At 48.9% G+C, this 12,082-nt stretch overlaps 5 protein-coding genes across 5 annotated transcripts, besides 2 other annotated features; all 5 read left to right on the top strand.

Annotated features, from left to right (window-relative positions):
• Positions 1–12,082: part of a sequence feature (sequence corresponds to BAC RPCI93-5E12) that runs on past both edges of the window.
• On the top strand, positions 1,434–3,659 carry Tb927.4.1150 (hypothetical protein, conserved; the record flags this gene model as incomplete). The annotated part of the gene is made up of 1 exon (XM_839172.1): positions 1,434–3,659. The coding sequence occupies one exon, from the start codon at positions 1,434–1,436 to the stop codon at positions 3,657–3,659; it is 2,226 nt and encodes a 741-aa protein (XP_844265.1).
• Positions 4,131–5,876, top strand: Tb927.4.1140 (phosphatidylinositol 4-kinase, putative; the record flags this gene model as incomplete). The annotated part of the gene is made up of 1 exon (XM_839171.1): positions 4,131–5,876. The coding sequence occupies one exon, from the start codon at positions 4,131–4,133 to the stop codon at positions 5,874–5,876; it is 1,746 nt and encodes a 581-aa protein (XP_844264.1).
• Positions 6,013–6,049: a microsatellite.
• Positions 6,747–7,244, top strand: Tb927.4.1130 (hypothetical protein, conserved; the record flags this gene model as incomplete). Its single annotated transcript, XM_839170.1, has 1 exon — positions 6,747–7,244. The coding sequence occupies one exon, from the start codon at positions 6,747–6,749 to the stop codon at positions 7,242–7,244; it is 498 nt and encodes a 165-aa protein (XP_844263.1).
• Positions 8,203–9,729, top strand: Tb927.4.1120 (hypothetical protein, conserved; the record flags this gene model as incomplete). The annotated part of the gene is made up of 1 exon (XM_839169.1): positions 8,203–9,729. One exon carries the CDS (start codon positions 8,203–8,205, stop codon positions 9,727–9,729), a length of 1,527 nt encoding a protein of 508 aa, XP_844262.1.
• Positions 10,469–11,848, top strand: Tb927.4.1110 (hypothetical protein, conserved; the record flags this gene model as incomplete). Its single annotated transcript, XM_839168.1, has 1 exon — positions 10,469–11,848. One exon carries the CDS (start codon positions 10,469–10,471, stop codon positions 11,846–11,848), a length of 1,380 nt encoding a protein of 459 aa, XP_844261.1.

The following is a 12,082-nucleotide window of genomic DNA, read 5'->3' as shown; positions in this document are numbered from 1 at the left end:
TCTCAACATTTCGATGCAACCTGCAGGTCACGCAAAACATCTGCTCGCCAGTTATTTGCGGTAGACGGATGGAGAGGAGCGGTACGACGTTTTGCACTGATTTCAGGCTGTGTCGTTCGGATATATTTCGCAATGTCCTCTCGCTGATATACCTTTTCCCATCGGAAGGCCGGTACTTTCATAAGGGGAGAACTGCCGAGATATCAGTTTGAGGTTGACAGCAACGAGTCGGGTGCTGTGCTCTGTTTGCAAATGCATGCGAAGGAAGAAACGAAGGCACTTCACAGTTTGTTGAAGCGCCTAGAGAGCTTCAAATTGTGTTGGGCCCGCTCCACGCACGGTTGCTGTGGGGTTTAGGAAGAGTACTAGGGGGCTCCGTGACACATCATAGTTGGCTTTTTGCTACGGGAGAGAAAGTCCTGACACCGCTGATGAGCATTGCTTCACTTATTGTTGGGTAAGTTGTGGGATTCTGCTGGTTTGCCTGCGTGATGGTGTAGACCTGCAATATTTGTTGTTCGACCGACTGGACGACGCATGTCATCTTTTCACTAATTCGAGAGTGGTGCGGTGTTAACAGTGTCGGTTGGAGGTTGGTCTGATTGACCACAGCCATCAACTGCTGCAGCAGTGTGCGGAGAGGTGGCTGTGGTGTTGAGGGATGAAGATTAGGTGTGACAGACGGCAGAGCGGGGGAGGGAACATTCTTGACGTTTTTGGTGGTGTATGGGTGGGGCTGGAACAATCTGTGCGCGCAAAGTTGTGTATATGCTACGTGTCTGGAGGTTGAACACACACAAAGGACTGAGGATTGAGGTATGCAGTCTACTTACAGTTTTGACTTCCCAGCAGCTCTCAGTGGTGTGCACTTGTGTTTTCCGTTGACGAGTGACCAGGATGGGCTGCAGCTGACTCAACGTGTAGAGGTGTTGGATTAGACTCTTTGGCTATCATTTAAGTTTCAGTTGTGAGCTTGGAATGTGGCGAAGTACTTGTGGACGCAGGAGTTGGCGCGTAGTCGTTATCATATCTCTGTTTGCTGTTGAGTTTACCTGACACACTAGTTACTTCGGTCTCAACGCCACTACAGAGGGCAAAAGTTCAAACGCAATCCCAGCAGTACCGTCGTACCCGCGCTGTGGCGTGAGCTAGTGGTGGTGGTGGTGCGCTATGAGCTAAAGTGCGTTGGAATGGGAGTTTCATATCTGGAAAGAGATTAAGGTTGCGTGTCACTAGAGGAGCTCCACTGGCCAACATTTATTGGCTGTGTTCCGGCAGCGTCTCATTAACTCCTGCTATGTCTATTCCCGGCTTTCTTCTCCACTGATTATTATATTTGCTGCTTCGTTACATGTCCCTTCTTCTTTTGACTTTTTTAAAACACTGCTCTTCAAGCCCGAATAATTTGTATAAGGTGCTTGCCTCTCGTTGCGATGACATGTAGGAGTGAGGAAACTAACTGGGGGCTCTTGTTTGACATTGCTCTTAGTCACGGCGAGTCTTTGCGGAGGCAGCGCTTGACGTATGTCGGATTCATGACGCTTCTACGCTCTGCTGGCGTCGTCGGCCCTGTCACTGGTATCTACCAGGTATTGCTTGGGGCACTGTGGCAGCATCATGGCTTGCAACGGAGTTGCAACGAGGGTGGAAAAGGTGGTGAAACGAAAAACGCCCTTGATCTTACCATGGATATCGACGGGTTTATTACCATTATGAATGTGGTATGTATACGATGTTACCAGGCACAGCGCTTCTCTGAAATGTTAGAGGACGATCATCCAATTTCCGAAGCCGTAACTTTGTGTGCAGAGGAACAGGGAAAAATCCACTCGAGCGTAACATACACCATGCGCCGCTTCTTCAAGCCATTCATCAGCAGGTCCATCGTATTGAAAAGAATGGTTGTATCGTTGGACTCTAGGAAGAATAGCTGGACACCGTACGCCAACCGCTTGATTACGCATATACTGGCAGCTTCAGCTGATTCGATAGTTTTTCCTCTGTTTGATCGCTACGCCGAGTGCGGCAGGATATATCGTCCATCTTTTGAGGGGATGGTTGACGATATCTTTCCACATTTCTCTCCTTCTCAAAGGAATGCGGCGCTTTCTGTGTTCACGTATGATGGATTCACTGGTATACACAAGTTAATGAAGTATGTTCATCCAGATGTCGATAAAGAAACTCGAGCAGCTCTGGAGTTGCACTCGTTCGCAGAGGCCCTTTTAATGTTGGCGATAGTTGCTTTTTCTAACGAGTCGCAGCACAAACACCACCGCCCCTTTACGGCCAAAGTGTGGGCCGCGTTTGAGGATTACTATTGCAAGTTCCTCGGTGTTCCGATGGTATCAGATCCCATTAAAGACAACAAATTCGCCTCCATTACTCCTTCGGCTAATCTGGTGTTTCCTGCAGAGGTACCTCTGAACAAGTTGTCGTCTTTTCTTATTTCAGGATGGAACTTAACGGTGGATGACTGGCCATGTGACACACCCGATCCGGGGAAGGGATACCCTCCTCGCATACTAAAATTTCCGGAGGATGGGTTTGACGATATTCCTTTAATGGACAAGCAGGAAAGCGCTGCAAAAGCACCCACATCTACCACCGGTATGGCTGCTAAGCTTTTTGAAGAGGAGCTCATTCGTCCCACTCCAGCGGAGTACAGCCTACCAATTTACGGCGTTCAGCGCTGTACGGTGTACGTTGATGAGCAACGCGCCAATGCATTTCAGCGTGCTCCCAACATCGTAGAGGTTGTTATTCCAAAAAGCATGTGGAATATTTCCATTGACGGAACAAAGGTAGAATTTGTCACGTATGGGGATGAGGGGAAGCTTCTGCTGAGACCAAACAAAGATGTAACAATATCCATACGCGACGTAAAGGGTAGCACAACATTCGAAACTAAAAGTGTCCCTCTCCTGGAGTCTCCCTTTGAGCAAGTAATTTTGCCTCCCCAAATGGAGGTGTTGAGGACGGCATTTTCACATCACGCGGCGAACGATTTGCTGCCTGTAGAAAGGTTTGATGATGCTTGTGCTGAATTGTGTATTATTACCTCCGGTACAAAGGACCATTGTTTTTTATTCGCAAAATCGAAATTAGAGGGGTCGGAGGAAAGAATCCCATTGAAAGGCGCAGAAACATTAGAGAGCGCCCAAGGTATCTCATTTTCAGAGTTTGTTTCGGCCTTGGCAACGGTGCTGTTAAGACGGCATGAAGCAAGGAACACTCTTCCTGACATTCCTTACCTTCTCGCTGTTGGCTCTTCGAGGATGAAAAAGAGCCTTCCTCCACTGGCTGAGTGGAAGGGTGAGAACAGTGGCAACCCAGCGCAGTGGCTCCCGTTGAAGTTAACGCAGCCGCACAACGCCCGGATCGATGTACCGTACGACAATGCCCTGCGTAAGAAGTCATCTTTCTTAAGACGATATTCAGGCACGGAGGGGTTGCTGAAAAGTTTGGGGAAGGATCATCACATGTTGCGACCTCTCCCGGCATTTCCGGTCGAGGTAAAAACTGTTGACGTCGTGTCCCAATACGACGACGATGAAAAGGGCCTATTTGACAAGGTGGCGAAGACGTCATCATCGCTACAGGAGAGTTTTTTGAAAGAAGAAATGGTTGTTTCCAGGAAGGGATGGACGTTGGAGTAACTAACCGTTACTTCGCGTTGGCCGTTGGTAGCTTCCCCTTGTTTTATGAATTCACAGCGTTAACAAGTCGTTATGGGTGGAGCTTGTATCACTGCTCACGGAACTCTTTCATTCTTTCTAATGTTGTACATTGAATGGCGCGAACTACGATGCTTCCCGGTGGGGAAGACGCTGGGCCGAACAGGTTATTTTTCTTCTTTCCTCCGTCGTGGTGATGTAAAACCTACATCTTTATGTGACCTACAGTTAGTTTTTTGCCTCTGAGTTTTGTCCTTTTTTTAAAGTCTTCTGTTTGGTTTGCCTCCTATTTAATTTCTTTCTTTGCTTTTTTTTTTAATGTCACAATGGCGCAATGCCGCCCATGCCCGCGACACGAAAAGCCGAGTGGACGCGGACAGTAACTGCGTGCCCGAGTGATTCCTGTGGTGGGGGGACCTTAGGGGAGTATCTTTGTTTCCTTTTTCCCACGCAATGTCGAATGCTTTGTTTTGTCTTCACAGGCTTCTGGAGGTACTGCTGTACCTACCGAGGGGTTCTCAGGATGAGCAAATGGCTCTTGTTCAAAATCTGCATGAGTTCCCCCTTGCAACCATTGAAAGGGTCTTCCTTCAAATATCTCATGCTTGTATCACGCACAAGGGTCCGGAGGTAAGTAACCGCCTGCGACGTTTTATGCATTGGCTGGCGGGGCGATCTTTTACCTTGGCGTTGCGGCTCTCATGGACAGTGGACTCGGTACGCGACGTGTTTTCGGCCGTTGGGCTTGGAGGGCGCGTGAAGGAAGTGCACGACAAGATCGAGAGTTTTGCCATCAACCGCAAGGGTGTAGCAGATCGAACCAACAACACTGACGGGGTAGAGGAAGAGATTAGGCGCAAGGAACTGCGACTTAAGCTTTTCAACGATGAGAGAGCATTCCTCAATCTTATCACCAACTTGAGTAAACATTTAATTTCGTTCACCAAGAGAGATCGGCGACAACATGAGCTAAAGAAGGAGCTGGATGAAATCAACAAATCACTGAGGTCGCAGTCACTCATATGCCCTTTGGGTTGTAATGACGATCCGGTAAAGTGGATTGTAAACATCGTTGTTGAAGATAGTGTCGTATTCTTTTCTCGTGAGAGAGCGCCGTTTCTCCTTCGATGCGAAGTCATTGTTGATTCCACTGCAACTGTCAATGACCCAACTACATCTAAGTTACGACTTCCCAATGGAAAGTTTAAAATTTCGGCGGAATCAGATGAATTGATGGAGGAGCAGTCGCTGGACCGAAGGGGGGAAGATGTAGGAGGGGAGGTAACTGCGATCAAGTCCGCTTCCCCTGACATGAAGTTGTTTCGGAAGGTCTTTGGAGAGCTTCCGGAGGAACGAGCTGCTCGTCTGCGCGAGAAGTCATTCTTTGGGAGGCATCCTAATTGGGGTACAGCCACATTTGTGGTCAAAGGTGGAGATAATTTGCGGCAAGAGGAGTTGGCGTTACAACTTGTTGACCTCTTCAACAATATATGGAAGAATGCCGGACTTACATGCTCTCTTGTCCCCTATAGGGCACTTGCCGTCGGTGTGGATTCTGGAATTATTGAGTGTGTAGAGGGTGCCTGTTCCATTGATGGAATCAAGAAGTCATGTCAGATGGCGTACCTTCCCCAGTTCTTCAATGAGGCCTTTGGTGGCAAGGGTTCCCAAAGATATAGGGAGGCTCAGCGAAATTTCGTGGAGACAATGGCTGGTTACAGTATCTTTACCTATATCCTTCAGGTGAAAGATAGACACAACGGGAACATTTTGATAAGGGCAGACGGCCGTTTGGTGCACATAGACTTTGGTTTTATGCTCGTCACATCTCCCGGTGGTGTCAACTTCGAATCAGCCCCTTTCAAACTGTCACAAGAGCTCCTTGAAGTAATGGGAGGTGTTGGAAGTTCACCATTTAATTACTTTAAGCTATTGTTCTTCTTGGGGATGAGAGCCATACGCGAGAAAGCTGATGATATCGTAGCACTTGTCTCGCTAATGACGCCTTACAACACTTTGCCTTGTTTCGGGGCCTCTCCTGAAGTTGCCATCCAGCAACTGCGGTCCCGCTTTCGTTTGGATCTAGAGGACGAGGGAGATTTTGCACTTTATATTAAGGAACTCATTGTCGGTAGTGTGGACAACTGGAGGACGAGGCGGTACGATCAGTTCCAAACTCTCCAGAATGGTATACTCTAGGTTTAAGGGATGTGGTGAATGCAAAACTTCCGTGTTCCGGAGGTCTGTTATCCTCTTTTCCCGTTCGATTCATGTTTCGTTTTCCCCGCCCGTACCACAATCGTGACGCTCCGTACATTTGGTTAGTAGGTGCACATGTGTGTGTGTGTGTGTGTGTGTGTGTGTGTGTCTGTTTACTACGTGGGTGGGCACCACGACATGTGGTGCGAGCTAGTCAAAGGGCTGACTCTCGTGCGCATTGATCGTTTAATCTACCGTTGTGTCGATCGCAACGTTACCCCTCGTTAGAGCAGTCGTCATCTCTGATTGGCCTCCAGAGTTAGTTTGGTACGAGGCTGTTGTTGTGTTTAGCGATCCCAACCCAATTCTCTTTGGTGGGAAGAGGTAGCAGAATAACGGGGGAGACGCCCGTTGTTGCGTGACAATCATTTGAAATACATTATGACACTCCGAGGGTAAAGAGGCAACACAGAAAATGGTGAGCTTCCCCGCCTTTTAAACGGAGAATCAAGAGAAGATAAGATTGTGTTTCTCCGCTGTCGACGTTTGTCCGTGCATTTGTCATGCTGCTGTTACGAACAAGCGCACGTGTGCTGAATGAAGTAGCTGAGGTGTGCGTGTACGGAGTGAACTAACCGAGCGTTTTCAATCCAATGGATCCCTACTTCTTTGCTAATCATCCCCGAGTCCACCACTTTGGATCTTTTCTATTGCGGTAGGAATGAGCACCCACCTCCTCTTTATTATTAATCTGGTAACTTGTTGGTCCACTCCCTCTGCGACTTTCCTTTGCTCCTAAATTTAACGGGGTTTCCCCGCTCATTTTGATTGGGGCGGTGACCGTACACATAGAGGAGGGGGGGGAAGTGGATGTATAGCAAGACACCGTGTGTTTTAGGGATGCCGTATGAGGCTGCAGGGGCCGTACTGTGCAACAACCCGTATCGCTCACAGGCTCTTTCCTGGTACCGAAAGTTTCTTAAAGCGGCTTTCACGGTACCATGGGAGACGGACGACGATGCGTTGTATGTGATGGAGGAGTCAAGGCGGCTGTTTCGTCAAAATGCTCGACTTACCGACGTGGAAATGATACAGCGGAAGCTGCGTGAGGCGGAAATGCGCTACGAGCTTGGAGTGCATTATCGCATTCCATACCCCCGACCCGTTCACAAAATGCAGGGATCCTTGCAGGAAAGTGGCGTGCCCTACGCGGCGGACCTCGATTCTATGTATGACCATCCAGTGAACCCACGGACTGGGAGGATTTCAGAGGGAAGCGCGAACTACGGCGTGATGGGCGGCGTGGACAACTCCAACGAGTTGTTGGAGGGTGAGATGGGGGCTGACGCTGAGGACTTTAGTAAATGATTTTGGGGACCACCTTCGGTGCTTCTGCGATCCCCGGATTCATGTACGCTTACATTTCACCACCGCGTTGCGCATTGTTTTTATCGCTGTTTAATTGCTCTTTTTAGTCACATGTTGTAACAAGCTTTTTTGCCACTTATATTCACTGAAAAGGAGATAAGCTTATTATCCGGCTTATGCAACGGTAGCGCGTGCCTGCCTTTCCCTATTTCTCTTCCCGCCACAGTGTATGCTTACCTAACGTTCTTTGCTGTTACACGTGTATGCGTGTGTTTTCGTGTGGGCCTAGCGTCGGTTATTTACCCAGGGTGCGACCTGATTGGTGCAGTCTTGGTCGGTGCACATTCGTGTGGGAACTGTTGGTGGCATGCCACTGCACATCGACGTGGCAAAAGCGAAGGATCTGGGTAGACGAGGGCATGTGCCGGATATCGGCGCACTTCGGGATGCGTGCTTGTTCACGCTGTAGCCGATTATCTCGATGACTTTGGGGCACCATTTTAGGTCTTTTGTGCGACCCAGTGTAAAATCGGAAGTGCTCATTTTGTAGCTTGGCTCGCGTGAGTGGAAGGTTGCAGCTTTTTGAGTTACTTCCACGCACTCCCCCCTATGTAGTACTGCTGCTGAGTGGGACTTTGGTACGTTTGGAGTCATTTTCGTAACGACTCTTTTGCCTCGTAGACAAAGCCACTTTTTATTCGTCGTTTTGAATTCGTTGCACACTCGTGGCAGTTGGTGTGGAGTACTGGCGCGGTTCCCAAATGTGGGTGGCAGTACTCCCGACTCTTTAGCTTTGCTCTCATAACAGTTGAGTTCCTTCCCATGCCGCTGTTTTTGTGTACCTCCCAATGCTCTTCTTTTTCTTGAGTTTCGCCGTCCTCTCGGTGCTGCCCTTTGGTGGTGGACAGTGGTAGGAAAGTACGTAAAGAAAAGGTCAGGTATCGTGTTGTAGGTGACCATGGAGAGGTGTTGCACGCTCTTTGTTATTTTCCTTAGTGTATGTGCGCTGACCATTGCGCCCGATTTACTACATCAATTAGTGCTCAGAGCCTCCGCTACCAGCGTGTTGGGTCGTGATACGCTGCCGAAGTTGACTGTTTCCTTACTTGGTGACTTTAATTACGATATACTCTATGGCCGACCCGGTGGGTACGGACCTTGCAACCAAGGGCAGGCGTCACTCGTCACCCCGGGCTGTGAATCTCCACTGAAGCTCGTTCAGTCCGTTATGGATGACGTAGCAAAATGGGAGGGGACTTTCACTCTCTTTTCTGGTGGTCTTATGCGCCACAGCATGGAAACGGTTACCCCCGCGGAAATGGAGTACACAATGAAGGAGGTGATAGGTGTGATTGCCTCTGCATCAGGGGTAAACGGCACGCAGGATGCTGCATCACAACCAACAGTTTTGGCACTGGGAGGTAATGACCTTTCCCCTGCTAACAGTTTCAGCCCCATTAGTGCCCAACCCCAGTACGTACAACTGTTGCGTCTTATGTTAAGCGAAGGTCTGCTTACAAGAGAGGAACATTCACACATGTCTTACTGTGGCTTTTACTATCGTGATGTAGCCGGAACAAAGATTCGAGTAATTGTCCTCAACACATTACTGTGGTCAAACTCATTGAGACCACCTCTTAGCGTTGGGGATGTTGATCCGTGTGGGCAATTTCCATTCCTTCAGGCATCCATTGAATGGGCAAAGCAGCGGGACCGCAGTGTTATAATATTGGGTAACGAACCTCCCATACTCAATGTTGAGGAGGCGGTACGTATGAAAAGTGTTGGAGATGCAACCTACTATTGGCGCAACGACTTTCGGGAGGCCTATCTTCGCATCATTGGCAGTAACCGCTTCACCGTCGCAGCGCAGTTTTTTCATACTGGTACACTGGGATTTGTAGCATCATCTAAGCTGGGTCCTCCGATGTACATAATTCCATCGGTTTCCCCGGTTGCGGGAAGCAATCCATCCTACATACGGGCTACGCTCGACAGTAACACTGGGCGGGTGGTTTCGTTGCAGCAGCGATATCTGGTAGAGAACGGTTCATGGGTTTATGGAGACAAATTGGAAGACATTCTCCACGTTTCGCTCAGGGGGATGAATGAATACTCTGTGGAGGATTATCTAACCATTGCGCAAAGTGAGGCACATTGGGAACCTTTTTCAAGGATGCGGGCTGGTGGTCGCTATCTAACTGAAAAGGAGCATTGTGGTTTTTGGTGCCGCCACCTTATTATATGTGCTTCGGTATATTACGAGAAGACGGACATTGACTACTGCACTACGTCTGTATTGCCGTCTCGAAGCCTCGGGGTTTGGCTGTCAATAATTTCCGCATGCAGTGGCGGCTTGGCGTTAGTTGCGGCCCTGACGTACGGTTTTGGAAGCAGGCGGATTATTTTTTCCCCTCCTCCGGGGGCAGAACGTGAGGTTACGCAACGGCTGTTTTCAACCCGCGCACAAAAGGTTTACAATTGAGTTGAGGAAAAAAGAATGGGGAGGTATCCCCTCGTGTTGGATAGTTTGCGCTCCGAGACGGTCCTTTGACGTACACAAGGAGATCAGTCCCGGAATATTTACTCGACGATCTCCAACCCCATTTTTGCCATCTTTTCTGACTCTCTGACGTAGTTTATTCGTCTTGATATGTCACTACAGTTACTTTGGGACCGCAGTTGCCTTGCCAAAAGACACGCTGATTCTGGGTTTCGTGCGGAAGCTCATGATATTTTTGCCGAAGGCCCGATGCAGACCTGGCGGATGTTGGAACAAAAGTCAGCAACGACAATGGGGGTGCAAAAGAGCAGGGTACCACTTGTCACTACCGCATCGAAGCATGGTGCGACATTTGTACATGGCTCTTTAGTTTTTTTTTTGATTTTTTTCCCATCCTCGCTTCTCTTTATTTTTCTCTTACTTTGTTTCTGTGGATGTCGAGCGAACTTTTAACGTGCGGAGGTGATATAGAATAACTGTGGCGTGCGTACCAACGGTCTGCATGCTTTCGGAGCCTGTTACTGGCGGCTGTCTTGTGTATATGCTCGTCGTCAGTTTTATCCTGATGTTTGTTCCCTTTAACATTTGCCTTCCGTATCTTTTCTCACTTCTTTCCATTCCGTTTCGTTGGAGCATAGCGATTGGAACGTTTCAACCACATCATCAGAGAGGGTAAATACGTAGAGACCATATCAAAAGACGAGGTAACGTGAGAAAGTAAATGCTGGATGCCCTTCCACTACTTCTAGTCTTCGCCGCTGTTTCGCTTTGCGGCGGTAGTGCCTTGAGAGTGGGGTTGGTATCAGATCCGCACTACGACCCTGGGTACGGTACGTCTAAGGCATACGACTCTTGCCACAAACCCGCACCCAAGTACGGTCGGATGGGCTGCGATGCCCCAAAAGCACTCATTACATCATTTCAACAGGACATGGAGGCTCAAGCACCTCATGTTGTTATTGTCAACGGTGATGCTCAGCGACACAAATTCAGCAAAAGCGGGTTTTCTATTAATGACACGTTCGGCTTTATTGTGCGGGCCGCGGTTAAAACTGTACAATCGGGCGAGACAGGGGAGTTCGGACTGGGTGTGGCGGTCTCCCTCGGAAACAACGATATGGTGCCAAACTACCACTTTGATGCATTTAAGCAGGAGAGTTTCACCCTGAAACAGGAAGAAATATTGGTGGAAAATGGCCTTTTGGCTGAGGGCCAAAGGAAAAGTTTCCGGGAATGTGGGTACTATCAGCGTGTTGTTTCACCTCGCCTACGGATCATTGTGCTCAACACTGTCCTCTGGTGTTTTTGTAACAAAGTTCCTATTCCGGACACTGTTGTTGATCCATGCCACCAGATGAAGTTCCTTGAGTCCAGCTTGGAAGACGCGAAAAAGGAGAATGCGAAGGTAATAATCATAAGTCACGTGCCACCATACATCGACGTTTGGGGCGTGCTCAGCAGGGGGGCCTTCGGTTCCGTTGAAAAGGATATGTATTGGAAACCCTCGTTTCAGGAGCGCTACCACGCACTGGTGGCGAAACATGCGAGTGTCGTGGTGTCGCAAATTTTCGGACACATTCACCACTTTTTATACCAGGTGGCTGGACCTGACATAATGTCTTTTACAATCCCGTCACTGACGCCTTTGTATGGGAATGTTCCATCTTACTTCATTGCAGAGCTTGATGACGTGACTATGAAGCTGAAGAGCCTTCGCCATCACTACTTGGATAAAACGACGTGGAGGAGGGCGCCGGACGTAGAGTCAACCGTCGGGAATTTATCTAGTACAGAGGCGCTCACCGCGTTCGCTACAAAATTTCGAGTCAACAGCTTCCTATGGAGGCGCTGGATCCGGTTACGGAGCGGCGGCGGCAAGGCAAGTGGTAAACTGTTTCCCAAGGGTACCTGCAACACGTGGTGCCGGAATCTTATATCGTGTACCATGACAAGGGTAAAGTGGGAGGACATAAAGTCGTGCACGGAGGGGTCGCGCGGGGGGAAAGCAGATTCGGCAACAGAGAAATTGCCTGCCGTAGCTGCAATGCCGCTTTTCGCGTATTATTCATTGTTCTTGCTTGCATGCTCCTCAGCCTCGTAGTACGCGGGGTACTGTCGATACTGTTCTTTGGTGGGCACACTGACCCCCTTCTCCTCTCTTTGCCGTCGAAATCAACAGAAGAGAGGGATGAGGGTAAAACACTACTCACGAGTGTGTCTCGGATAGTTCAAAACGTGAAGAGGTGTATACTCGCTGTTGCTATATTGCATTGTCAAAGATGTTGGGCGCAGGACAAAATAAATTGAAAAGGTTTTTCATAGTTGGTGAACGATA

This window comes from Trypanosoma brucei, chromosome 4 (assembly GCF_000002445.2).
Source record: "Trypanosoma brucei brucei TREU927 chromosome 4, complete sequence".
In the NCBI taxonomy this organism is placed as follows: domain Eukaryota; phylum Euglenozoa; class Kinetoplastea; order Trypanosomatida; family Trypanosomatidae; genus Trypanosoma; species Trypanosoma brucei.
Note: the sequence above shows the minus strand (reverse complement) of the source record. Positions and strands in the feature narration are given on the sequence as shown.